At 48.8% G+C, this 24994-nt stretch overlaps 1 protein-coding gene across 1 annotated transcript in view; it reads left to right on the top strand.

Moving 5' to 3' along the window:
* Positions 1-8373: 8373 nt before the first annotated feature.
* Positions 8374-24994, top strand: part of TMEM184C (transmembrane protein 184C) — a 39232-nt gene continuing 22611 nt past the window's right edge. The window contains exons 1-6 of the mRNA XM_075348041.1: positions 8374-9387; positions 12891-13021; positions 13107-13143; positions 13650-13855; positions 15653-15727; positions 22890-22983. Coding sequence (XP_075204156.1) covers positions 9271-9387; positions 12891-13021; positions 13107-13143; positions 13650-13855; positions 15653-15727; positions 22890-22983 — 660 coding nt within the window. The 5' untranslated portion in view covers positions 8374-9270. The remainder of the gene's footprint in view (positions 9388-12890; positions 13022-13106; positions 13144-13649; positions 13856-15652; positions 15728-22889; positions 22984-24994) is intronic.

Genomic DNA, 24994 nt, shown 5'->3' with positions numbered 1-24994 from the left:
AAGAAATACAGCAAGTTACCAGTTGAAGTTTTGACAAGTTTTGTTTGCAACGTTTAAGAAATGTGCCCACAAAAACTATTGTGAGAAAACCATAAACCTTAAGGCTATGAACTGGCTATAGCCACAAACTCTCGCAGTGTAAATAGTTACACCAGTGGCACCACCACCAGGGCCAGCCTGTTTAGGGGCTTGGCTCGTCTGCGACCAGGGGGGCCCGTCCGTAGAAAAGGGCCTTGGCTCACCTGCGACCAGAGAGCACGCCTGTTTATGGGGCCTTGGCTCACCACCACAAAGAGGGTACCTGGCCAGCACCAACTGTGGAGGCCGCCTCTGCATCCTGCCAGAAGAGGCTGACGGCGCGGATCCACCAGGCCAGGTATACCCTGAAACCACCAGCCCATGAAAGCCGCCTCTACATCCTGCCAGAAGTGGCTGAAGTCGCGGCCAACGGGAGAGGAAGATTGGAGGAAAGGTCTGGGGAAACGGATGGCCCAGACCTGGTTACCAAAAAGAAACCGGTGACCTGCCTCCTGAGAGGGTTTTGGGTGGGTTAACGGACTTGTGGGTGGAGGGTGGTGATGTACGATAACTGGTGATCTTAAAATGTTTTTACATGTTTTAATGTTTTATGCATTTTAAAATGTTGTCTTGCAGCCCGAGGACGTGCTGGTGATAACTAAGGGGGAATGTGGCGCCCCTGACCTGGTCAGGCACCACTGAGTACTGCACCCATGCTGGGGACAGTACAATACAGGTAATCCAGAAGGCTGACAGGGGTGTGGAACACAGGCGCATAGTGATCAGGTCTCACACATGTACCCATGAGAGGACCCCTGGGGATCCCAGGAGGGGGCAAGCCTTCACCTTCACTGGAATAGTGGAGGGGGTAGAGCCTCCATCTCCTCTCAAGGGGTGTGGTGGAGAGTCTGGTTGCTAGGTGGCGTAGGCAAGAACAGGAGAGGAGGAGCAGTGAGCCAGTTGAGTGTAGAGTCCAGGGAGCTCAAGTGAGGAGCAGATCCCTGGAGCTGTGCAATCTGACAGCGTCCGCGCAGTGGCTACAGACGGGGGAGAACGGTCAACTAGGAGTGCTGCCTGAAAGCCAGCTTCAGCTAGAGAGTGCAACGGAGTGGGAAGTAAGGAGACTGCTAGAGAGCACCAGGCCCAACCGGGCGGCAGATCCCGAAGCGAGGATAGATTCACCTTTCCCTGCTAAACCTGCCGGTGTGGGGCTCTTAAAGCCCACACCACAACACTACAAAAGCCGCAGCCACGTAACCACAAGTTAGGGCCCATAGGTCATAGGAGGCAAGAGGCTGGAGTGGCCTGGTCCGGGGAACAAGCACACGGCGAACAACAAGGGGAGAGAGGCTGCAGCATCTTCCCTGGGTGACCCCCATAGGGACTCAAAGTCGGGGTCACCCCAAACCACCAAGGGCTAAGGAAGGCGAGTCAGTAGTCACCCTCATAAAGTCAGCCTGAAGGATACCTGGTTCCCACCTGGTTCATCCCAGCTACGCCCGGGCTACTCACCCTGCCATCAAATGTGAGTAAAGCCCTTGAAAGACATCCTGCCTGTGTGGTCATTCTGCGACTTGTGGTACTACAAACCTACACCGGGCCCTGGGGCTTGCCTCACTCTCAGGAGGCTCCTACATCTAACTGCACATATCATCAGCCCCAGGCATCCCTAACCTGCAGTGGCGGTCCCCACTGACCGCAATACTGAGAGTGGCGTCACGATCAAAACAGAAGACTTCCTACCAGTGACGGAGATCCAGCAACGTGGAGTCCCTGAAGGTAATGCACCGACACTGACACTACACCTGTGGGGCTTCACACTTATGCTAGTCGAAAGCTCCGGCCGACTGAAAGGAACCCTGAGAACTACAGCTCCTTCAAGCTTGAACTCCTGGCGTTGGTATGGGCTATCACCGAGTGGTTCCGCCATTACTTGGCCGCAGCAAAATTCACCGCTTTCACGGATAACAATCCGCTGACTCACCTGGACACGGCCAAGTTGGGTGCGTTGGAGCAGCGGTGGGTGGCCAGGCTAGCCAACTATGACTTCACAATCAAATACAGGGCCGGTCGTGTCAACGTTAATGCTGATGCACTCTCTCGGATGCCCCATTTGTCAGAAGAAGGGTATGAAGATGACGACCTTGAAGAGATCGAGTTGCCTGCATTTCACCAGCCGCCAACTGAGAAGGTACATGTCCACCAACAACGGGTGAACCTGGACCCGCTGCCAAGTCAGGAGTGGCAGGAAACTCAAAACCAGGCGCCCGCTGTCCGCCTAGTCAAGACCCTGGTGGAGCGAGGCGCTGCTGGGATAGACCCTGCCGCCCCAGCTGAAGTCCAATGCTTGTGGAAGGAACGGACCCGGCTGTATCTACACCAAGAGAAGTTGTACCGTGAGCTGATCAACCCGAAGACTCATGAGAAAATCCGCCAGTTGGTGATTCCCCAAGCTAATGTACCCACCGTTCTGCAAGCATACCATGATGGTGCCGGACACTTCGGATGGAAGAAGCTGGAGATGCTGTTGAGAGAGCGGTTCTATTGGAGTGGGATGCGGGAGTCTGTAGAGGCCTGGTGTCGAAAGTGCGGTCCTTGCACGCTGAGGAGGAAGGACGAGGCTAGCCAGAAGGCGCCCCTACACCCGATCATTACACATCAGCCGCTGGAGCTGGTTGCCTTGGACCATGTAAAGCTCACTCCCAGCCGAAGTGGGTACACCTACGCTCTGACCATAGTGGATCATTGCTCAAGGTTCATGGTAGTTGTCTCGGTCAAAGACCTAACCGGCCGTACTGCCGCTAGAGCGTTCCAAGCTTACTTTTGCCGACCACATGGATACCCTGAAAAGGTGCTTACTGACCAAGGCCCAGCCTTTGAAGCGGAGGTGTTCCATGAGTTCTGTCAGCTGTACGGCTGCAAGAAGATCCGGACCACGCCTTACCATGCCCAAACCAACGGTATGTGTGAGAAGATGAACCATTTGGTCTCTGGCCTCCTCAAGACGTTGCCGCTAGAAGAGCGGAACCTGTGGCCGGAGAAGCTGCCTGACTTGGTCGATATGTACAACAATATCCCGTCCAGCTCAACGAAGTGCACCCCAGCATATCTGATGAGGGCTCGCCCCGGCCGACTGCCGGTGGACCTGGAAATGGGACTGGAAGCCCCAGAAACACTCCCCTCGACGGCTGAATGGGACACCCGGAGGAGGGTTCAGTACCGACAGATTCAGGAATATGTGGAGAAGAATTTAAGTCGGAGTCGGGAACAACAGGATCGGCGCTTCAACCAGAAGGCGTCTGCTGGCCCTTTCCAGCCTGGAGATGTGGTGCTGAAGCGGAAAAGGAGAACCCACAAGCTGGATGATCAATGGGAACAAACCCCATACGTCATACAGCCCACAGGATGGGAAGATGGGAAGGCCTACCAGATCAGTCGTGACCAAGGGGGCACTTGGGCCACGGTTTCCCGGGACCATCTGAAAAGGTGCCCACCAGCATTGAGGACAACGGCTGAAGTACCGGTTCCTCCACCAGCAGAGAAGGCAAAAGAGGTAATCCACACCGTGATGGGTGATTTCCCGGCGGATTGGCCTACACAGAACGGTGCGGTGATTCTTCCAGTGATACTATTCCCACAACCCGTGGATGAAGAAATAATGAAGGTGGTCAACCGTGAGCCAAAACCAGTGCCAGTGCCCAGGGATGAACCTGTGCCCAGCTCCCCTATGCCTCCGCCTGCCCCACACGATCACAGATAAGAGAGACTGATTGCTCCCTCTCCCCCGCTGCCTGTCACCACTGATACCGGACCCCGGAGGTCAACCCGCCCCAACCTAGGTAGACCCCCACTTAGGTACAGTGAAACTGTTCTTTAAAAGGGGGGAAAGAGTATGTGTGTGTTTTAAAGTGTTGAAAGTTCTTGAAAATGATGAAAATGATTACTGAAGATTCATCTGATTGTCTGCAACCGTGATTTGAAACCGGCCGTTGCCGGCACCGTTGTCCCCGTGGGGACCGTTTGAAAAGTTGCGTAAGGGATTCCTTACGGACAAGCCCGTGAACTTGCAGGGCAACCACAAACGTTAGTGGCATGTAAATAAATATGTTTTGTTGCAGCTAACCGTTACCGCCTCCGGAGAGGCAGGTTGGAGGGAGGGCCCGCAGTGGAGCAGGCTGGGGCCCAACCACCACCGGAACCGGTGGCTACCCTCTGGAGGGGAAGGACAGATCCCGCTCGGGTGACTTGGTTCAGGACTGGGGTCAAGGGGTGCTGCCTGTTTCTTAGGGGCAGCATCAGGGCCAGGTTACTTGGGTGGGAGAGAGCGGCAGCCGCAACCGTTACCGTAACGTTTAAGAAAAGTGCCTCCTGTTGTGGGATGATGTTCTTCTACTTGTATGTATGTTTTTATCTTTTTCAGAAAAATAAAACCGGTGTTGGACGGGCAGCCCGCGGGCGGTCTGCATTTTTCTAAGGGGGAATGTGACGCCCTGGGCAAGCCAGGGGTCACAGGTCATGACACCACCACACCCTACACCCCGGATAGGTACACCAAAGCTACACCAGAAATCCTTGTTGCCTTCCTCCAGGGGCTGATGTCCACACCAGGGGGTGGGCCAGGCAGTTGGCTCCACCCACCGAGGAGTTCACAGTCCTGAAGGCGGGAAAACCAGGCAGAAGTTGAAGGCAGATTAGTGAGAGTTGTAGAGAGAGTGAAGTGGTAGAGGAGAAAGAGAGAGGAGTTAAGGTGGAAGAGAAAGTGACAGTTGAAAGCCTGAAGTTGGTCCGGGTGTGTGCCCTGGACTGAGACAGCAAGGTTAGCAGACGGTGGTGACCGTCTGCAGGAGAGGCTGATCGGAGGTTGCCGAAAGGACCGTGGACGGGTGGTGGCCCGGCGGTACCGGACCGGTATACGAAGAGAAGCCAGCACCATTGGCAGGGGCCTTTCGGATCCCGGCAAGGCTAGGAGTCGCCGTGAATTTGCCAAATCCGTCAGTGAAGGGGACCTCCGGGTCTCCCAACAACTAAGTCCCGATTGAAGGCAACAGTCCAACCGTAGGAGAGAGACACCGCCACCGCCAAGGCACCAGTTTCTCAGGGCCAGCGCCCGCGGGCAAAGAGGGGCTCCTCCGGCCCATATCCAAGTCGGGGAGCGGGTTACCGGTGGGAACCCATCGCTACCAACATTTCACTAGGTGCAGGGACAGAGACCGTCACCGCCAACTACCGGGGAAAAGCAACAGCAGCCGTCCGTGGGAACCGTCTTTCCAGCCGTGTGTTTTACCGGGAACTGTGTCAACGTCTCAGGCTGAGTGAGTACCACCGTGCCGTACGGCACAGCGCTGTCCCCGCGACCCTGCACCTCACCAGGCCCCGCACCCGGCCTGCCATCCATCCCTACCCCATCACCGGGCCCCGGGACAACTAGCCTCCTACCCACGGAGGGGAGGAACAACAACAAAGCTGCTCCCTGTCACCGCTCCCGGGATCCCCATACAGAGCAGCGGTGGTGTCCACACAATCACCACAACCGTGGGTGGCGTCACGGACAACAATAAATCCCCAAAACCAATCCCCTTTTCCCTCACGGGCGAGGAGCGCCGCTCGAGTCCCCGGGATCCGGCCCATCGCTCGAGCCACCGAGCAGCAGAGGCCGCAGCAGCGGCAGCCGGACCCGAGCAGTGGGAGAGCGCAGCGTCCCCTCCTCCGCCCGCGACACCCACCAAGGAGTTCAGAGGGCCTGAGGCAGGAAAACAGTGCAGTCTGACAGTGAGTCAGTTGAGGAGAGTGGAGTGGAGGAGGTCAGGCCTGTGACACACTGACAGGTGCCAGGGTTGGAGCCCGGGCACCTTTGGCTAGGAGGCATACTGTCTGCAGGAGTCGGGAAGACGGCTCGGTGGAACCGTGGTGGACCGGGACAGGGTAGTGGCCTGCCGGTACCGACCCGGGGAACAGACTTGGGAGCACAAGAGGGGGTACTCAGACCCTGAAACGAGGTCTAGAAACTACTGTACTGAGTTAATTAACTGATTGAGGTCTGGACTTTAGGTCCTTTCCCACCCAAAGTCCCTCATAGAAGACAACAGCCCAACGAGGGGGATAGAAAGCCACCGCCAAGGCTCAGAGATCCCACGGGCCAGCGTCTGCGGGCAAACGGGCTCTTCCGACATCCACAAGCCGGGGAGCGGACTCCTGATGCTGCAAGCGCAGGTAGTCCAACAACTCAAACAGGTGCAAGAGAAAGGCAGAGACCACCAACCGGGTGGGGGAACCCGACTGCAGCCGGCTGCGGGCACCAACCACCATCATCTTGGTTTACCAGAGACTCGAGTGTTTCATTCTAATAGTGATTACACCAGTGCCCTCCGGGCCGCCCATCTCCCTGCACCGCCAAAGCACCCCCAACGGGTCCCAGGGCCACCATCCCTGCCCACGGAGGGGTTAACAACTTGCTGCATACCATCTCCCCTAGGTGCCCCGTAACTGCGGCGGTGGTGTCCACCTTCACCACATCCCGTGAGTGGCGTCACGAACTTAAAACACGGCTCCGACCGTACACCTACGTCCCCAAACCGCCAACCCCTTTTTGGTCGGAGTGACCGCAGGACTCCCGGGTCCGGAGACCCTCGAGCCACGCACTGAAGGTCCAGACCCAAGCGGCTCAGTTGCAGCCGAGCACGGGGCGGCACACTGCACATTCATTAGTATGTTAGTACGCCCACAGGGGTGTACTAACATGCTAATGGGGGAAACTGGCTGGGGAACTAATGCCCAGGGGACTACTGCCCTCAGTCATTAGCGTACGATAAAAGATCTTTAGAAATACTTTTTCTAAAGATCTCTTGACCTATATGCTGGTGTATACAGGGACGGTTAGACAGGGATTAGCAATATGCACCTAGAACTGCTCGTGGTCCTGCGTGCATATTATCCTCCTCCCCCCCCCCCCTTTGGGAGGTGCCTGAGCAATGTGTCCTGTCAGTAATCTGCACAATTGCTAGTTGTCAGGTCTAATGAATTTCTACTTGCCTTAACTACATTCACCAGTGTTCACGTCCAGTATTTCCACACCCGAATTCCTGAGTTCGTTCCAGTCCTGCCTTCCTGCACCCGAGTCCCTAAGTCCAGTTTGTTCCTGTCGTCCAGTCTGCTCCAGAAATGATGTCTAGTGAAGAAATCATATGTGAATCAGGCGGTGAGTGCACTGGGGGCGTGTCAGTGCACTTAGATGATCCAGTACAACTGCACTGACACGCCCCCAGTGCACTCACAGCCTGATTTGCATATGGCTTCTATATTACACTATTTATAACCGGCAAATTGGATTTTTACAAATAAGGTATTATTTGTATTAAAGGGAACCTGTCATTTCCCCAAACGCTAGATTTCTCATGACTGGCACACAGGATTTCTACACAAATGATACCATTCTTTTCTGATTGAAGCTGCTCCACTCCTGTATGTGACTCGTGCTCATAGGGTCAGTCTGCTATGCAGGTAACGTCAATGAGAAAACAGTGATGGCGCCCCCGTATCAGAGATATGAATGTGTCCCGTGCCCAGTACAGGACTACATAAGTGTGGGATGCAGTATGCTGGAGAACTGGCAGAAATCATTGCTGCCCAGCAAATGCAGAACTGTGATAATGCAGTGTCCCTTTAAGGCTCATGACGTCATACCGCGGCACCTTTACGTACACACCTAATCATGTGACACGATCACGAGGGTATTTTAGACAGACAATAGCGTCAACCCTTCTTATTGCCCAATCTGTGAATAAGAAAGGGCGGGGACAGATGACTGACGGGTGAGTGAGCCAATAACGTCCCAGACCTGGGTGACTCCGCCTTCACGTGGGCGGGCACCTTGTGGGAAGGCGGAAGTGTCTTGTGTATTGTGCGCCGGGCTGGGAGGCAGCTGACTGCTGACACCACGGGTCACTATGAGCCGGGCAGTGCGGAGGTGTGCGGGGCGTGTGTGGTGAGGAAGGGCAGCCATATGCTGCGGTGCGGGGACAGCTGTGAGGCTCAGTGCGGAGTGTGTGCCCAGTGCAGACTGTGAGGCTCAGTGCGGAGTGTGTGCTCAGTGCAGACTGTGAGGCTCAGTGCGGAGTGTGGACCCAGTGCAGACTGTGAGGCTCAGTGCGGAGTGTGTGCTCAGTGCAGACTGTGAGGCTCAGTGCGGAGTGTGTGCCCAGTGCAGACTGTGAGGCGGAGTGTGGACCCAGTGCAGACTGTGAGGCTCAGTGCGGAGTGTGTGCTCAGTGCAGACTGTGAGGCTCAGTGCAGACTGTGAGGCTCAGTGCAGACTGTGAGGCTCAGTGCAGACTGTGAGGCTCAGTGCAGACTGTGAGGCTCAGTGCAGACTGTGAGGCTCAGTGCAGACTGTGAGGCTCAGTGCAGACTGTGAGGCTCAGTGCAGACTGTGAGGCTCAGTGCAGACTGTGAGGCTCAGTGCGGAGTGTGAGGCTCAGTGCGGAGTGTGAGGCTCAGTGCAGACTGTGAGGCTCAGTGCGGAGTGTGAGGCTCAGTGCGGAGTGTGTGCCCAGTGCAGACTGTGAGGCTCAGTGCGGAGTGTGTGCTCAGTGCAGACTGTGAGGCTCAGTGCGGAGTGTGTGCTCAGTGCAGACTGTGAGGCTCAGTGCGGAGTGTGTGCTCAGTGCAGACTGTGAGGCTCAGTGCGGAGTGTGTGCTCAGTGCAGACTGTGAGGCTCAGTGCGGAGTGTGTGCTCAGTGCAGACTGTGAGGCTCAGTGCGGAGTGTGTGCTCAGTGCAGACTGTGAGGCTCAGTGCGGAGTGTGTGCTCAGTGCAGACTGTGAGGCTCAGTGCGGAGTGTGTGCTCAGTGCAGACTGTGAGGCTCAGTGCGGAGTGTGTGCTCAGTGCAGACTGTGAGGCTCAGTGCGGAGTGTGTGCTCAGTGCAGACTGTGAGGCTCAGTGCGGACTGTGAGGCTCAGTGCGGACTGTGAGGCTCAGTGCGGACTGTGAGGCTCAGTGCGGACTGTGAGGCTCAGTGCGGACTGTGAGGCTCAGTGCGGACTGTGAGGCTCAGTGCGGACTGTGAGGCTCAGTGCGGACTGTGAGGCTCAGTGCGGAGTGTGTGCCCGGTGCAGACTGTGCGGCTCAGTGCGGAGAGTGTGCCCAGTGCAGACTGTGAGGCTCAGTGCGGAGAGTGTGCCCAGTGGCCCATGGCCATTCATTACTGCCCCTATACAGGTGTTAGTCACTGGCCGCTTGTGCTCTAGTCCTAAAATGCCTTGTACGTGTGGGAACTGGCGGAGATGGATCCGGCCGCTGGTTGTCTTCCTCTATGTGGTTGGACTAGTGGTGGCCATTCCAGTATGTATATGGGAGATGCAGAAAATGGAGGTAAGAACCTAGTGGTCCACAGTGTGTAAGTGCGAATCATGGGGGTGCATAGTGTAATCCAAATCCGGATAATGACTGGATCCAAAATCTGCCCCAGTCTTAATGTAGCGGTCACATGTCCATGATTGACAAACTGTACCCAATGTTTCTGGATCGCGGGTCCCCAGGCTGTGACTTCTGTCTATCAGGTTCTGCTTCGCATACATGTGACTGGGTAGCAGCCTAAGGGTACTGTCACACTTTAGCGATCTGACCTGCTCAGGATCGCTGGTGAGCTGTCAATCAGGCAGATCTCACCAGTGACCAGCGACGCGTGGAAGCAATGCTGCGCTTGGTAACGAAGATAAATATCTGGTAACCAAGCGCTTGGTTATCCAATATTTACCTTGGTTACCAGCGCACATTGCTTAGCGCTGGCTCCCTGCACTCCTAGCCAGAGTACACATCGGGTTAATAAGCAAACCACTTTGCTTATTTACCCGATGTGTACTCCGGCTACATGTGCAGTGCAGGGAGCTGGCACTGGCAGCCTGAGAGCGGGGGATGCTAGTAACCAAGGTAAATATCGGGTAACCAAGCAAAGCCCTTCGCTTGGTTACCCGATATTTACCTTGGTTACTGCTTACCACAGGCTGCCAGACGCCGGTTCCCTGCTCCCTGCACATTTAGATTGTTGCTCTCTCGCTGTCAAACACAGCGATGTGTGCTTCACAGCGGGAGAGCAACGCCCATAAAATGAACCAGCACTGTGTGTAATGAGCAGCGATCTCACAGCAGGGGCCAGATCGCTGCTCAGTGTCACACACAGCGAGATCGCTAATGAGGTCACTGGTGCGTCACAAAAACCATGACTCAGCAGCGATCTCACTATGTGAGAAGTACCCCTAAGTCTACGTTCACATTACAGTATTTGGGTCTGTATTCTGCATTTGTAATGTAGAACTAAGAGTGGAGAATACAAAGGAAAATGAGAGAAAATTTTCATCGTTTTCTAGCTTTTCTATGCGTTGTTTGGGTTTTTTGTTTTTTTTTCCAAGACAAAAATCACTGAATGCATTTAAGAGAATGTTTCCATTTAAGTCATCAGGGAGCTTGTACAAGGTGTATTTTTTAATAAGAATTGTGGAACAGACTCCGCTTCAGAATGTCTTTTATGTTTTTTGTTTTTGTTAAAGGGAACCTGTCAGGTGTAATATGCACCCTGAACCACGAGCAGTCCTGGATGCATATTAGTAATCCCTGTATACATTAGCATAGATGGAGATCTATAGAAAAAGTATTTCTAAAGATCTTTTATGTTATGCTAATGAGGCCGGGGACTTATTTTTAATTTGGAGCAAAATCCTAAACTGCAACCACACCTTTTAGGTATAGCCTTAAAAAGTGAACACAATGCACAGCTGAGCACATGGTCGTTCTTATGTCACGTCTTTTAATTACTTCAGGGTTTGGAAACACTGAAACGAGTAAAAGAAGGGAGGATGCTGATTCTACAAAGTATGGAATAAAAGACGCAGACAGCGAGCCACTGCAAGCACTATGGGGACACCGCCATGAAAGCTGCTTCAGCAAAACAACCACCAGCTTCAGTTTTCTTGAAGCAGCTTTGCTGGGGAATCTTGACAGGTGCACCCGTGTCTAAGGCCTCTGCCACACTCATGTGAAAATCACGCACGTGCCGCGAGACACGTATTCTCCCTGCGTGTTACATGTAGGGAATTACGTGTCTCCGGTACGTGCGGGCCACGTGTGTTCTCCGTGTGCTATCCGCGATAACACATGGAGAACTGGTAATTTACATACTCACGTGGTCCGCGCTGCTGTCTGTGGTGCTGATCTTCAGTCTCCAGCCCTGCCGACTCCCCGCTGCTGCTGCCGCCGGCCGCAGTGAAGTGAATATTAAATGAGAATAATGAGCGGCGGTCGGCAGCAAGTGACAGCAGCAGCAGAAATAGGAGGGCTGGAGAAGGTGAGTAAAGGTTTGTTGTTTTTTTCTCTGACACGTGAGTTTTCTCCGGCGCATGTCACACGGGACCGCATCCACACTACATCCGTCTGGTACGGGTGCGGGCCGTGTGACACCCGTGTTGCCGGAGAAAAACGGACATGTCAGCGTGTAGAAAAATGCACAAACGGACACACGTTCCTTGTGGTTTTACGTGTGTGTGCCAGCTACCATAGGGTAGCATTGGTGTACGTGTCTGTGCCCCCGGTACATGAAAAAACTGGCAAACACGTACCGGCGGCACGGATGGGTGTCGGAGGCCTAAGACACCCTGAGCACATACCCTCAGGGTATCCAGTAATTGCATAGTGTTGAAGGTAGACTTCAGTTCAACCCATGACCTAGCATGTTGAGCCAGAGGAAGGAAACAAGCACATGGGGCAGACACGATTAGCTTCAAGTTGAGGGGGTAAATTCCTTCCCAACTGTACATTCGACAATCAGACTAGTTCCCTGGATCAATACCCCATCAGTCTAGTGCATGTAACCTGTAATATATCTTTCATGAAAGACTTCCAGGCCTCTCAAATTTTAGTAGCGAATCAATCATTACAACATTATATGGCAGATCCATAGTCTTACTGCTCTTAAGGCCCCTTTACACAAACGACATCGCTGTAACGTCACCTTTTTTGTGACGTAATAGCGACATTGCAGTGTCTGACACGCATCAGCGACCTGGCCCCCGCTGTGAGGTTGCTGATCACTACACCTCTCTCAGGACCATTCTTTGGTCCTTTGTTTCCCGCTGCGCAGCATGCATCGGTTTGTTTGACACCGTTACAGCGACTTCGTTAGCAACTTCCCTTTCAAAAAGCTTCTTTACAACGTCCCCAATGACCAGCTAGGTCGTTCTGCAGGTCCGTATCACTGTTGCGTCGTTTTCCAGGTATGCCTGTTTGACAGATCACCAGCGACTTACCAGAGACTTTGTAGCGATCCCGGCCAGGTTGGGATCGCTAGAAAGTCTGTGTAAAGGTACCGTCACACATAACGAGATCGCTAGCGAGATCGCTGCTGAGTCATGGTTTCCGTGACGCAGTAGCGATCACGTTAGCAATCTTGTTATGTGTGACACCTACCAGCGATCAGGCCCCTGCTGTGAGATCTCTGGTCGTTGCAGAATGGTCCAGGCCATTTTCTTCAAAGGCGATGTCTTGCTGGGCAGGACACATCGCTGTGTTTGACACTGTGTGACAGGGTCACAGTGACTGCTAAGATCGTTATACAGGTCGCTACTGTTCCTGCATCGCTGGTAAGATCTAACTGTGGCATCTCACCTGCAACCTCCCAGCGACTTACCTGCGATCTCTATCAGGTCGCATCGTTTTCGGGGATCGCTGGTAAGTCGCTGTGTGTGACTGGGCCTTAAAGGGACCTTTACAGTAGAGAATCTGCATCTGTGATTATGAATAAAATGAGTAAAGCATGATAAGATGCCAGGGAGGATCCTTTGTATGATGATGACTAATGAAAGCTTTTGTTTGCTGTGTTGCAGGTCGGCGTTCAAACCAAAGCATGGTTTATTGCTGGCATATTTGTGCTTATGACCATACCCATCTCCTTGTGGGGGATTTTGCAGCATTTGGTTCACTACACGCAGCCTGAGCTGCAGAAACCCATAATACGGTACAGTATAGTCGTCTGATGTCAGTAATCTGCTTTGCACAGCATTATTATGATTTTTCTAAACAGCCCTTTTTTTCCTCTGCAGTATTCTGTGGATGGTGCCCATTTACAGTGTGGACAGTGTAAGTATTGTGCATTTATTGTATTGTTGACTCTGCAGATTCCAGGCATCGCTGGTGGACTATATTGTCTGCTTATATTATAGCTAATGGCTTATTCATATAGATATTTATGGCTTCACATCATCCTATAGCTCATATCAAGTGCTCTGATCAATGTAGCCAATGAATAGTGGATGTCGGACCCAGGCTAACAGGGCTGCTTCCCTAGCTCCTATAGACTTTTATGGGGGGGCTGTATGCACGCTTGAAAACTAATCCAGTGGGTAAATAGTCTGCTCTAGATTGGTGAATTGAAGTCACGGATGCCCTTTTTCTTATATTACCCATAACATAAATTAGACAAGCTCTACATTTTTAGGGTGGGAATACCCCTTTGATATAAATCCATTTGATAGAGGATCCTCTGTATATAATGTTGTTTGCCTTCCTTATGCTGTAATATTTGCTGCTGGATAATGAGGTTTCTCCATTTCTCGCCTTATGTCTCCTCTGTGCCTATATACCAGTGGATTGCCTTGAAGTATCCTGACATTGCCATCTATGTGGACACCTGCAGAGAGTGCTATGAAGCCTATGTTATCTACAATTTCATGATTTTCCTCCTGAGCTATTTAACAAATCGCTGTCCAAATCTGGCACTAGTTCTTGAAGCAAAAGATCAGCAGAGACATCTACCGCCTCTGTGTTGCTGTCCCCCCTGGCCTATGGGAGAGTAAGTAATAAGGCCTACTGAGTTTTGGAGAGATGGACTAGCCTGTGTTTTACTTTTGGAGCAGCTGAATCCTTCCCTGTTCACAATTTTGGTGTTACTTGAGGTTTACAGATTTTATTTATTTAATTTTTATTATTTTTTTTTTTTTTGTGCTGGTTTATCAATTATGACTTTTCAGAAAGTTGCACAAATTGTTGTAAATCTACTAGTCGTTTTTTTTTTTGTTTGTTTTTTTTCTTTCTTTTAAATGATTTTTCTGTATGTTGTATATATTAGTGTAATACTTGTTCCATCTTTGTAAATAGTGTTAATTTTTACTTATATGCCTCGTTCAGTATTTGCTTTTTGGGTTAAATATGTGAGGTGGTGCTCGTGTGGCTGTTATATTTTTCCTGGTTGTTCCACTCCTGGTTTGGCTTAGAAATGCCGCGGTAAAATCTCTCCAAATACTTAACGTGTAAACATGGTCTAAACCTGAGACGGGTTTTTTTGACCAGGGTTTTTTCTCATGATCTTCAGACAGTGCGGTGGTTGAGGGGTGCTCTCTCCTACTTAAAGGGATCCTGTCAGGTCCAATATGCACCACAACCACGAGCAGTTATGGGTGCATATTGCTAATCCCTGCCTAACAGTCCCTGTATCTAGTAGCATTGATAGAGATTTTTAGAAAAAGTGTTTCTAAAGATCCCTTTATCATATGCTAATGAGCTCAGGGACTAGTCCCAAGGGCATTAGTTCCTGCGCTCATTCTGCCCTTTTAGCATAGTAACATGCCCACAGGGACGTGCGAAAAATGCTATTCAATGCCCACTGCCAGCGTCATCACCAGTGGTGACGCATGTACCTGTCCATTGCTACAGCATCAGACGCCAGGTAGTGCACATGATCAGGTCATGCACACTATGAAGCCGGGTGTACACGTTCTGACTTCAGAGAGGTCTAGTGCGCATGACCAGAAGTGTCGGGGAATGAGCAGAAGGGAATTACGCCCTTACGACTAGTCCCTAAGCTCATTAGCATATGATAAAGGGATCTTTAGAAACAGTATTTCTAAAGATCTCTTTATCTATGGTACTATAGGCTAGGACAGTTAGGCAGGTATTAGTAATATACACCCAGAACTGCTCGTGGTTCTGGGTGCATATTGCACCTGACAGGTTCCCTTTAAGAGTATGTGTATACGTTTTTTGGGGGGGATTTTGGAAGGATTTCCCATGGACTTTTTGACACCTATATATAGTTTCTCCAGTAGTGGGGTGTTGTTTTTTTTGGGGGGGGGGGGTTTCACCCCATTGAATAATAAAGCCAGGCAGTTTTCCATTCAAAAACAATGGTAAAATGCTCCAAAAGCAGTCTGGGTGGTTTTTTTCAGCTTTCTCATTGATTTGTACTTGTCAGGTACAGAGTGTGTAACTCCTGGAGAATGGGCTCTCACTTCTATTAGCTGCTTAGCAAGTTATCACACAGAAATACACATGCACGTTTTTTTCAGTGTTTGCTGTTAGATTACCAGTATAGGAACTCCTGAACCTTTGTTGCCCAACTTCACAAGGTTCCAAATGGCACGTTTTTCTAGTTTTCCATTGTTGTCCCTCACCTCCCTTTCTAAGTCCCTGAGTAACGAGGTGTTCTGTCAGTCACATGGGAGCTTATATATGTAGTTAAGAAATACCAGACTAGAATTTGTCAAGAAATGTGACTGTAATTGAGGGAAGACATTAATTCTGGGTGGTATTAGCTCAGATCTGGCGTGCGGTGGAGATCCCGCCTCTATAATCGGTGAATTCTTTCTTGCAGTGTGCTGCTGTTTAGATGCAAGCTGGGTGTGCTCCAGTATACAGTGGTTCGACCAGTTACCACGATAATTGCCCTGTAAGTATATATAACTTATCAGTGTGTCTGTCTTCACTTGTTTACTGGAGGTTTGATGCTCCAATGTTATTCCATCTAATATATATTACAAGTGATATATGAATGTATGAACACTGGGAGAGGGTCTTTTTATGGAAAGACTAAAAATGGAGACTATCTGATAGCCATGAAAATAGAACAATCCAAAAACGTAAAGAAGATAGAAAAAATGAGCTCTCTACGCCCAAAGCAACCACTGGTCTCAGCCGGGTCATGCCATATACTGGTTACCACTGCTGGAGCCAGGTAAGCAGAAAGCTAGCATGGAGCACTGGGGATTTTCTATGTACTGGCCAATGCGGCCGATTTTTTTTTTTTTTTTTGAAAATATATCATTATAAAATGATTCCCCCCCCCCCCCTTCAGAAAATTGTCATATAGGCTTCTTTTTTTTTTAATCAGCTGAGTATTATTTACCCTCCGTTGGTCCATCGCTGTTTCTCTGATGCTGCTCCATTCTGTGTTTTCCTGCAGCAGTGAGATCACTTTCACAGCGCTGCAGCCAATCACTAAGCTCAGCAGCTTGTGCTACCATTATCTGCAGAGCTGCTGAGCACAGTGCAGCCAAATACCCGGGACCATGGCGGAACACAGCACTTGACCCGGGGAGGGATACTAAAGCACAGTTTATTTTACAACTAACTGAGCCTATGAAGAAATGTATTAAAAGTGACGATAACCCTTTTAAGTATAATTTTGAGAAATGTTTTGGAAATGTCTTAAGTGAGTTTACTAATCTGTCTTTGCTAAACATTGTGCTGCCTATTTGCTGTTTGTGAAGCCACAACCCCTTGCATTGCTGTATCTTCCTACCTACCACATGCTGCTCCCATCCATAAAATGGCCCCTAATGGAGGATCATGCAACTGGTCATTCCTCTACTCAAATACGGTGCTGCACTTGTTACTGGGATGGAAAAGGAGTGCATGTGTAGTGTATTACAGTGAAGAATGCACAAAGTTGTGCCTTGTCCCATACGTCTCTAACTGCATGTGTTAGAAAAATACGTCTTTACTAGCGAGTACAACGTTCAGCTCTCTACCTCTGTCCCTGAGACAGTTAAAGGGAACCTGTTGGGTGCAATATGCCAGAACCACGAGCAGTTCTCGCTGCATTTTACTATTTTCTGCATAACATCCCTGCATCTAGTAGCATAGCTAAAGAGATCTTTAGAAAAAGTATTTCTAAAGATATTTTATCATATCTTAATGAGACCAGCGACTAGTCGCAAGAGCGTTACTTCCCCCGACTAGTCCACTCTCTTAGCATGGTAGTACACCCTTGTGGGAGTGCTAACATGCTACTCAAAGCAGCATCACCAGCGGGTACGTGCGTACCTGTGTCCTCTGGACAGAAGTCTGGGCACTTCCGGTCATGCGCACTAGACCTGTCTGAAGCTGGGATGCGTACACTCAGCTTCATACTGCGCACAACCAGAAGTGTCCGGGACTTCTGAACATTGGAGACAGCGGACACAGGTACTCGCGTCACTACTGGTGATGCTGCATTGAGTAGCATGGTAGCACGCCCCTGTGGGCATGCTACCATACTAAGAGGGCAGACTAGTTGGGGGAAGTAATGCCCTTTCGACTAGTCCCTGCACTCATTAGCATATGATAAAAGATTTTTAGAAATACTTTTTCTAAAGATCTCTTTATCTATGCTACTAGATGCTGGGATTAACAAGAACTGCTAATGGTTCTGGGTGCATATTGCACCTGACAGGTTCACTTTAATACAATGACATTGAATGCAAATTTACATCTTCAGAGAGGAAGAGGATTTGAACTCTAGTGCCACCTATCGGAAGTAGCAATCCTAAAAGCCCATTTTGACTCTGTAACAAGCCTTGCCATATGACGTGGGATAAAAGCCAACCCTGAATCTTAATTTGTCAGCACGATGCTTTGCGGTATTGCCCCTCGTCAGTGCAAAGTATGAGCATCTAGAAATCAAGTCCTCTTCCTCTCTGAAGAGATGTAGAAATCTGCTGAGTTTTGGGGTGCCAGTTAATTATGATTAACAAGAGCTACTGGATCTTTAAAAGAGGATTTATTACAAATATGGTATTTACAATGATATACATAAGGGAAAGGATACAATGAAGGGGAAAAGGTAATAGGAGAGGGTGGTGGAAGATGGCAAGTGGGTAGATTGATATAAAGGTAGCATACCGAGCTAATCACACACCATCAAACATGGCCCATACAGTGCCCATCCCTGTAACACCTCCACATGATAGTACCATCCAATCAGGTCAGTCCTTTGAGTTGTCCAGGAACATGCATATGGCTGCTGATGTAAATGCTTTCCTGAGAGTGGCTCTCCAAGGTCAATTTGTTAAAAGATTAAAGGCCGCTTTACACGCTGCGATCTCGCTAGCGTGCGTACCCGCCCCCATCGGTTGTGCGTCACGGACAAATCGCTGCCCCTGGCGCACAACATCGCTCGGACCCATCACACTACTTACCTGCCTATCGACGTCGCTGTGACCGGCGAACCGCCTCCTTTCTAAGGGGGCGGTTCGTTCGGCGTCACAGCGTCGTCGCTAAGCGGGCGCCCAATCGAAGCGGAGGGGCGCAGATGAGCGGGACGAACATCCCGCCCACCTTCTTCCTTCCTCATTGCGGGCGGCCGCAGGTAAGGTGAGCTTCCTCGTTCCTGCAGTGTCACACATAGTGATGTGTGCTGCCGCAGGACGACTAACAACATCGTACCTGCAGCAGCAACGATATTTGGGAATAGGGGAGCATGTCAACGATTAACGATTTTGCGACCTTTTTCGATCGCACATAGGTGTCACACGCAACGACATCGCTAACGAGGCCGGATATGCGTTACGAATTCCGTGACCCCCAACGACATCGCTTTTGCGATGTCGCTGCGTGTAAAGTGGCCTTTAGACGAGTCTTGACAAACCTGTGAACCCTCTGGATTGTGTCCTGGTATATAGCAAAGGTCTTTCATATCACAAAGCCTGAGGACAGGTTTACACTCCATTGAGGTTGGAGACTTGATGTCCATCTCCAGAACAATGGCTTGTATTCCACTTGAACAAGGGATTGTTTACCAATGTTTATTTTACTAGGCCATAAACAAGGACATTCAATTCATGAACACCACAGGAGTTGTGTATCTTCCAAGAGGCTAAAGGCACCCAGTTCAATTCACATGAAGGTGCAATCTTTAGCCTGTTGATAGAACAAAGGTCAGATCATCACAGAACACACAATGGCCTTCTTGCCTCACAGGTCATGCAACTCTTCACTGTACATGGCTGATTCCTTTGATGTAAAGTCCTGGTAATACCAGTAGCTCATAGATACATTATGGTGTCCAGTAATTCCTTATGATACATACATTGCCTATGTTGGCTTCCAATAAGAGGTAATTTGCAAATTTAATTTCCCAGCGTAGCTCTTAAGCCTCCTTACACTTAAATGTCAATCATGTCACTTTCCACAAGGAAAAACCTTGCCCCTTAGACCCTACAGTGACATGGCGCATTTTGCAATTTGTCCACCCATATAATCCCTGCTGCGTTCTTGTAATTGGCAGGGGTCCCAGCTATAGGACATCTTTACCCCAATTCATCAAAGCAATTATGCAAGTAATTATTATTATTTATTATTATAGTGCCATTTATTCCATGGCGCTTTACAGTGAAAGAGGGTATACATACAACAATCATTAACAGTACAAAACAGACTGGTATAGGAGGAGAGAGGACCCTGCCCGCGAGGGCTCACAGTCTACAGGGAATGGGTGATGGTACAATAGGTGAGGACAGAGCTGGTTGCGCAGTGGTGTACTGAACTGAGGGCTATTGTAGGTTGTAGGCTTGTTGGAAGAGATGGGTCTTGAGGTTCCTCTTGAAGCTTTCCACGGTAGGGGAGAGTCTGATATGCTGAGGTAGAGCGTTCCAGAGTATGGGGGAGGCACGGGAGAAATCTTGTATGCGATTGTGGGAAGAGGAGATTAGAGAGGAGTAGAGAAGGAGATCTTGTGAGGATCTGAGGTTGCGTGCAGGTAGGGACCGGGAGACTAGGTCCCAGATGTAAGGAGGAGACCGGTTGTGCATGGCTTTGTATGTCATGGTTAATGTTTTGAACTGGAGTCATTGGGCGATGGGAAGCCAGTGAAGGGATTGGCAGAGTGGCGAGGCTGGGGAATAGCGGGGGAAGAGGTGGATTAAGCGGGGTTTAGGATAGATTGTAGAGGAGGCCAGAAGTAATCTGGCATAAATTGCTTTGAAAAGTGGTAAAATTATTTCTCAATGCGGAATTGCACAAAGTTTTAGTGATTTTTGACATTTTCTCTTATGTGCCTCTTAATGAATCAGGTGCCTCTGACTCCAGCATGCCCTCTCAAGACTGGTGTGAACAGAGCCACATGTTCTGAAAGCTGTTTTACTAAGCTGCGTATGAACTACAGCAGTAAATGCCACCGTTTAGATTTTTATTACCCCAGTATTATAATGAGCTATGCGTGTCATACACATCTGTATTAGGCTGGTTGTCATTTTTGGGGCAGATTTTGATGTGGTTTTTTTTTTTTTTTGTTTTTTTTTTACCTGTAGTCTAGAAACAAAACTAAGTGTACAGCAGATCTGGGTGAAATGCAAGCCGCACCATGGCCTCTGCCGCCCCATACCAATGATGCCGCTGTTTGCATTTTCAGGATGCAGATTGCGGTGAATACATTAGTATTAGTGGAGGATGGAGTCAACTGCTCCATCTTCTACCAATTGGCTCATGTGAGTGACACAGCAGACGCAATGACTAGTGTTGAGCGGACCCGGATCTGAAAAATCCGGATCCGCATGGTTCGAGGTTCCGATCAGCGTCCGACCAGTACCCGGGTTCCAGTATGTGAGGGTTCATACTGTATATTTGGGGTTTTGTGGCATCATACTGTAGATAGTTGGCTATGCCAAGGCTCACTGTATATAGGAGGGCTGTGCGGGGACTCGTACGGTACATAGGGGTAGTGTTGGCATAATTCTACTTGAGTGCTACAAATATTAAAGTAAAATAGAAATTATAATTAATATTGACAGAATTAATTTAAGCCTATCGGTTTGGCCATCCACAACAGTCACGGTTGCATGTGGCTCCTCTGTAAAATTAATTGCCCACCGTTCATTTGTCTACTCCCTTTTGTATCTTCTCAGTGCTCTGGGCTCAAAACAGGAGTAAGGCCCTGTGCGCACACTGCGGTTTTTACCGCGGTTTTTCTGCGGTTTTGCTACAGAAAATGTTCATAAACTTGCTGCATTCCTTCCCCAGCAAAACCTATGATAAAAAAAAAAAAATGCTGTGTGCACACTGCAGTTTTTTTTTCACCCAAAAGTTTTTGCTGCGGAATTTCCGAATAATGTGCATGTCACTTCCTTTCTGCAGGTACCTGCGGTATTCTACCCCATTGACTGTAATGTAATCATGAAATATCGCAGGGAATAACGCAGGTAGCAAAATATGTGCGTTTCATTGCATTTTCCTGTGTTATTCCCGCGTATTTCGCATTTTTCGGGACATAATGTTCCTCACTACCCTGCGTTTTGCAAGGAAGTGATGTCACTAGGAGAGGAAGAATAAATTGAGCAGAGAAAATACACACACCTCATACTCCCACACAGACACATACATATATAATACATAGGCACATAGAAAACAACAACATACGTGCGGAGGGCTGGTATTTGGCCAGATACTACTCCCCATACAAGGACTATGGGAACCAGAATCGGGCGCAAAGGGGTTGGAGCAAGCGCTTCATACTTACCCATCACCATGTGGCTGTCACACTGCTCCGGCGGCTTCTGCTTTTGAAAATGCTGGCCGTTCGTTATTCCATCTCATATTCACTGCTCCCCCGCCCACCGGTGGCTGTGATTGGTTGCAGGCAGACACGCTCCCACGCTGAGTGACAGCTGTCTCACTGCAACCAATCACAGCCGCCGGTGGACGGGTCTCTATCGTGCAGTAAAATAAATAATTTTTAAAAAGCTGCGTGCGGTCCCCCCCCCACCCCCCCAATTTTGATACCAGCCAAGATAAAACCACAAGGCTGAGGGCTGGTATTCTCAGAATGGAGAGGCCCCCCCCCTCCCCCAGCCTAAAAATATCAGCCAGCAGCCGCCCGGATTTGCAGCATCCATTAGATGCGACAGTCCCGGGACTCTACCCGGCTCATCACGATTGCCGTGATGCGGTGGCAATCGGGTTAATAAGGAGTTAATGGCAGCCCATAGCCACTAAGTCCAAGATTAGTAATGTTGGCGTCTGACACGCCATGACTAATCTGTAAGTGACAATAAACACACACACCTAAAAATCCTTTATTTGAAATAAAACACACAAAAAAAACCTCTTTCACCACTTTATTAAACTCCCTAAATACCCCTCCAGGTCCGGTGTAATCCACACAAGGTCCCACGACGCTTGCATAGTGATCCGGTCGCATCTGAGACGTACTCAATGCAGCCTCATTCCGTGAATGATGCTGCAGGGGTAACTACAGGACATTTCTCATGGTCAGTGATATCAACACATTACCGCTCGCGAGAACTTCAGGGCTTCACAAGCGGTAAGAGAGTGACGTCACCGACCGGCAGTGACCCTGCAAGAACTCGGACCCAAGGTCCCACAGGGTCACTGCTGTATGAGAAATTGAAATAAAAGCTGTAAAATCTATTTGTCCTTCTCTCTCTCGATCTCACTTTTTTCTTTTTTTTTTCTTTTTTCAATGTGCTTTATTGCATTGAAGGCATAAAAACACAGGTACCAACCCATGGCAAAACCACGGCAAGCCGCAGTAAAACTGGATGCGTTTTTTGGGTGCGGTTTGCTGCGTTTGTTTTTTTTTTGCCTGATCTGAAATCTTTCTGAGTGTGCGAAAAAAATTTTTAAGAAAATTCTATTTTCAAGTGCGCACAGGGCCTAAAAGTTTTTTCACTGTTGTAGCACAAAACAAGAGGTCGTGGCAGATCACTAGATTTAATGGTGAGTGTACGTGAATGTCTTGTGAAATGTTTTTCATGCCCCATATCTTGGTAAGTGTTGAATGTAAAGAATAGCGAACGTTATGGAAATATGATCATTACTCTTCTGCTGCCTTTTAGGATTTGTCAGTTGACTGGTATCTACGGCGAAGGAGATTTTAATCTAAAAAATGCCTGGACGTATTTGGTGATAATTAACAATGCCTCTCAGTTGGTAAGATGTATGAAAATGTATATTTACATTGTGCCTTATAGAAGCCAGTTTCTGCCTGTGTAAACTAATACCGTATGTGATGATTTTAATATAATATTATATATTTATTTAGTTGTTGCTTGGAGAACCTGTCAGCCAGTGGCAGTTTTTACTCTTATTTATTTTTATTTTATTTTTTTTATTACTGTTGCTCCACTGAATGTGGTTTGGTTTTTTTTTGTGTTTTTGTTTTTTTTAAACCTGTCAGCTAACTTGTGCCTCTGACAACTGCTGGGGTATCAGAGATCCGCCCATTGCGGTTAACCGGTTAAATTCCGGTGTTCATCTCTGACAGCAGGATTTAACACGCACCGATGGGGAGTACATTATTCCCTGCTCCCATCGGCGCACCCGTGATGTCATCGCTGGGCGCTGGTGCGTTGACATGACAACTGGGGGTCAGCTGATGACCCTGTTTGTCATGCCAGCATTCAAAAAAAAGATCATGATTCACACTATACAGAGCAGGGCTGATGCTCTCTGTACAGAACAAGCTATTGGACAATCGCAGCTTCAAGTCCCCTAAGGGGACAAGGGAATACAATGAAAACTTTTTTTTTTTTTTGGCCGCGGGAGCATTGCAATAAGAGGCCATCAAAATATCGCATCTAAGCAATATTGTATCAGTAAAAAGTCAGCTTAGGGAACAAGAAAAAGGCATCACTTAGCCCCAGATCCCAAAAAATAAAAACATTATGGCTGTCTGAAAATGGCACCAAAAACTACCTTTTTTTTTAATTGGAAAAAAAATCCAAGTGTGGTGAAATTGCAGTTTCCCAGCACAGTACACGGTAAAATGAATGGTGTCTTTCCAAAGTACAAGTCTTCCTGCAACACAACAGCCATCATATATTACCAGAAAAATAAGTTATGGCCCTTGAAAGAAGGGGAGAAAAAAAACGAAAGCTCAAAAACCTGGAAATGGCTGTGGCATGAAGGGGTTAAGGGAGCAGTGGACTGACATAAGAAATCGGCCACTTTTGGCCTGGGGACATTTCTTTTTAAGGCATATTGTAATTTTTCTTTTACGTAATTGTGGTATTTATTTTGAAAAAGGGCAGTCATTAGGGAAGCCACATGGGTTGTCACCTTTTGAATCCGTTACCTAGACAAAGATGATGTGTGTCATGGGGCAAAATTCCATTTCCTTGTCATTTGCTTAGAACAGCGGTCCCCAACCTTTGTTATAATGACAGCTACGTCAGATGGTCGAGAGCCGCATTCAGTAGTGACGTCCAGAACCTGGTATCAGGACAGCCAAAGCTTCCCGTTAAAAAGCACATAATGGAAGACGTTTCACCTCTCTCCCTTATAGACAGAATACCCGCCCACTTTACCCAGACTGGGTATTCTTACATCAAGCATTCCACCCTTACTATTACAGCTTGATTCAATCACCTCTTACTATCATCTTATCTGCAACTTACAATATATATCCCCCCAATATTTCAGCTTTCAGGTCTGCTTTTCTGTGAGGGGCTACTCCATAAAATTCACCATCTTAAGACCTGCTTTTCATAGCTGTTTGCTAGTCCTGGTGGTTCTTTACCAAGCTGGCCGATATTCGCGAGACACACATAATGGCCTGCGAGCCACATGTAGCTCCCAAGGAACTCCTCGCTTAAAAAGTAACAACTAAAGGATTGTCAAGTTTCCTAAACTAATACTACGGCAGCATAGTGTAGAGATGGAGCAGGCAGAGCAACAGCACATAACGTTTTCTATATCTTTTTTTTTTTTTTTTTTCTTCTCTATTTGTCTTCAAAATTGCAGTAATATAGCAATCAAGACTCCTAGCTGAGCTCCTGTTCAGGTCGTCTACCCTTCAGGGCCATTTGTTTTGTTCTTGAGCTTTTGTTTCTTACTCCCTTTGTTCCAAGAGCCATAATTTATTTTATTTTCTCCCTTTTTGTGATGTTTACCACTTAGGTTAATCTTATAATTTTATCATTTTTGCTTCAGCTAAAATTTA

The sequence above is a fragment of the Anomaloglossus baeobatrachus genome, chromosome 1 (genome assembly GCF_048569485.1).
Source record: "Anomaloglossus baeobatrachus isolate aAnoBae1 chromosome 1, aAnoBae1.hap1, whole genome shotgun sequence".
Lineage (NCBI taxonomy): Eukaryota > Metazoa > Chordata > Amphibia > Anura > Aromobatidae > Anomaloglossus > Anomaloglossus baeobatrachus.
The sequence above is the reverse complement of the archived record's forward strand: the minus strand, read 5'-3'. Positions and strand labels throughout refer to the sequence as shown.